This window comes from Corylus avellana, chromosome ca2 (genome assembly GCF_901000735.1).
Source record: "Corylus avellana chromosome ca2, CavTom2PMs-1.0".
Classification (NCBI taxonomy): Eukaryota; Viridiplantae; Streptophyta; class Magnoliopsida; order Fagales; family Betulaceae; genus Corylus; species Corylus avellana.
In genome coordinates, this window is record NC_081542.1 from 31,581,939 (window position 1) to 31,584,626 (window position 2,688).

The 2,688-nt window shown below is 39.1% G+C and overlaps 1 protein-coding gene across 1 annotated transcript; it reads right to left on the reverse strand.

The window, feature by feature from the left end:
• Window positions 1-299: 299 nt before the first annotated feature.
• LOC132171969 (tetrahydroberberine oxidase-like) lies at window positions 300-1,964 on the reverse strand. The gene has a single exon (XM_059583388.1). It carries the CDS (start codon window positions 1,962-1,964, stop codon window positions 345-347), a length of 1,620 nt encoding a protein of 539 aa, XP_059439371.1. The 3' UTR covers window positions 300-344.
• Between the last annotated feature and the right edge of the window lie 724 nt (window positions 1,965-2,688).

The window sequence follows — 2,688 nt, forward strand, 5'->3', positions numbered from 1 at the left end:
ATAGTACTATATATATATATAACTTTACTAAAACTATTACCGGCGACCACTATGTTGTCGTCAATATATTGATGACGTGTTGTATACTTATTTTAGATACCATATTAGAAACAACAATTTTGTAGTCATTGATAGTTTAGATGCGTTCATATTGGTTATAAGCTTAGACAAAGTGAAAAAAAAAACAAAAAAGAAAAATTACAGAACTAAGTTTCAGTTTAATAAATACTACAGAAGATTCACGCCTATGAAACCAAATCCATTTATCTATGCTTAAAGTAGGAGTAGAGAAAGGAAAAAAGAGAAAGGGTTTTATTCCTTACTATAATTTTTTCTAAGTACCTCTAATCACCTCTCTTCTTCCACCCGGATGAAAAGGGAGGGATGCTTTGTTCATTTCGAAAGAAATTAGCAGGATCAACTATAGTCTTCACATGTACCAACCTGTTAAAGTTGTTCTTGAAATATTTATTACCCCATATGCTCGCCCGTCTATAGCTTGTGTTGCCTTTACCATTTGTTCCAAGGTCAAGGTCCCTGTAATTCACATATGCAGCTCTTGGAGATTTCGAAACGTAGGGAGCCATGTAGCTGTAAAGCCTTCTTATCCAACTTATATACCTTTCGGATGCCGCAGTTTCTTCTTCTTCCCAGAACACTGCGTAAAAGACTTTGTTGATATTACCAGCTCTATGTGGGAAAGGAGTTGCAGATTCCGAAATTTCACTCATTCTGCCCCCATACGGAGTCAGCACGATTAAACCTGTTTCTCCGTCTTTCTCGTAAAACCTTTGCCAGATGCCTTCCAACCCAAGTTCTGGAATTGGTTCCTGGACATAGTCAGATTTTGCTTTAAAATAGTTTCTTGTGGGTGGAATCCTGTTGAGCAAGACATCCAAGGATTCGCCACTTCTGAAATCAGCAAAGTAGAGGATAGATTCAATCCAACTCATTTCAATACAATCTTCTCTCACCAAACCCAGCTCAGGAAAGCTCTGTTTCATCATTGGAAGGAGCTCATCAATCCCTCCAAGATACAAGGACTCGAATGAAGCTTGGATGGTCCTCTTCCCTTCTTGGCTGGAATTGACACTTGTTAAGCTGACGCGAACGAACAAGTCTTCGTGAAGCTTGGCTGTAAGATATTGCCACCGGTGGACAAGCTTCGTTGCATTTTGTTCCAAGTTCCGATTAACCGTGAAAACAGTCACAGTTGATGGAACGTGAACTAACTTGATTTTCCATGAAAGAACGATTCCAAAGTTCCCCCCTCCTCCTCCTCGAATCGCCCAAAACAGATCCTCTCCCATGGATGCTCTGTCAAGGATTCTACCCTTAACATCAATCAATTGGGCGTCGATAATATTGTCAGCAGCAAGGCCATATTTGCGCAACAATGTGCCGTACCCTCCGCCGCTGAAGTGTCCACCAACTCCCACAGTTGAGGTAATTCCTGCCGGAAAGCCAAGAGTTCTACTTTTCTCGGCGACCCTATAATAAAGTTCACCGATTGTTGCCCCAGCTTGAACCCACGCCGTGCTATTCTCTGCATCAACACTGATTGATCGAAGATCAATCAGATCAATTAAGACAAAGGGCACATCTGAAACATAAGAAAGACCTTCCAAATCGTGACCCCCACTTCGAACTCTTATTTGCATGCCATGTGTTTGAGAACAATTGATGGCGGCTTGGATGTGGGAGACATGCGATGGTGTAAGAATGACAAGAGGTTTTGGGGTGGCGGGTGTTGAGAATCTGGGGTTTTGTATGGAGAATTGTAAGACAGATGAATATGAGGAGTTGGATGGAGTGTAAATGACTTTAGAAATTGAGCTGGAGTTTTCAGAACCAAGTGTGAGGCACTGCTGAAAGTTTTCGTGTGTGTGAGCCCAAGTTGCCCAGAAAAATGAGAAAAGAAAAGCGAAGGCAAATGGAAACAGAGATGAGCCAAGAGGCTTCATTTTCCTTGCTTGAAATGCTTTGGAGATAGATTGTTAAATACACGGAAATGATGAACCTTGGGGTGCTAAAAGCTTGTCCTTATTTGCACGAGGAGACCATTCCAACATCAAGAATGAAGACTGAAGAGATGAGGGGGTGTTTTATAACCGTTGTTAGGACCTTCTTTTTTTTTTGTGAGAAAAGTATGTTCATTTTTTGACATTTTTGGGTAGAAAGGAAAAAAGGAAGAAGAAAAAGGATTAGCAAACATACTAAGAAAATTCGACGCAGAAAAGTCTAGAACCCAAGTTGGGTGTCAAATTGACACCTAGAAGGCTAGAACTTTGACCATTAGTTGATTTTTCTTACTCCAATAGGTTTTTGATGAATACATTTTTGATGGTTCTGTTGAGTTTTGAGCTATTTACACAGGCCATAGATTTTCGATGCTGGAAATGTATTTAAACCTGTGGTGGAATAAAGATTAGCCATCACAAATCACAGGATCTTCACTTGAAGTCTTTGAAAGGGACACAACTTCAATTTAAGCTAGGCAAATGATTTTTGATAACTGTTTTTATTATTTTGGGGTATTTGGTGTGATGAAAAATAATAGCCAACAATTTTTTTTTTTTTTTTTTCAATTTGACTGAAAAAAGCCTATTTAATTTTCGAAAAATAGTTTCCATTTTTGAAAACAGTAAACCATTTTATGCATTTTAGCATATCATTCTCAAATTAACA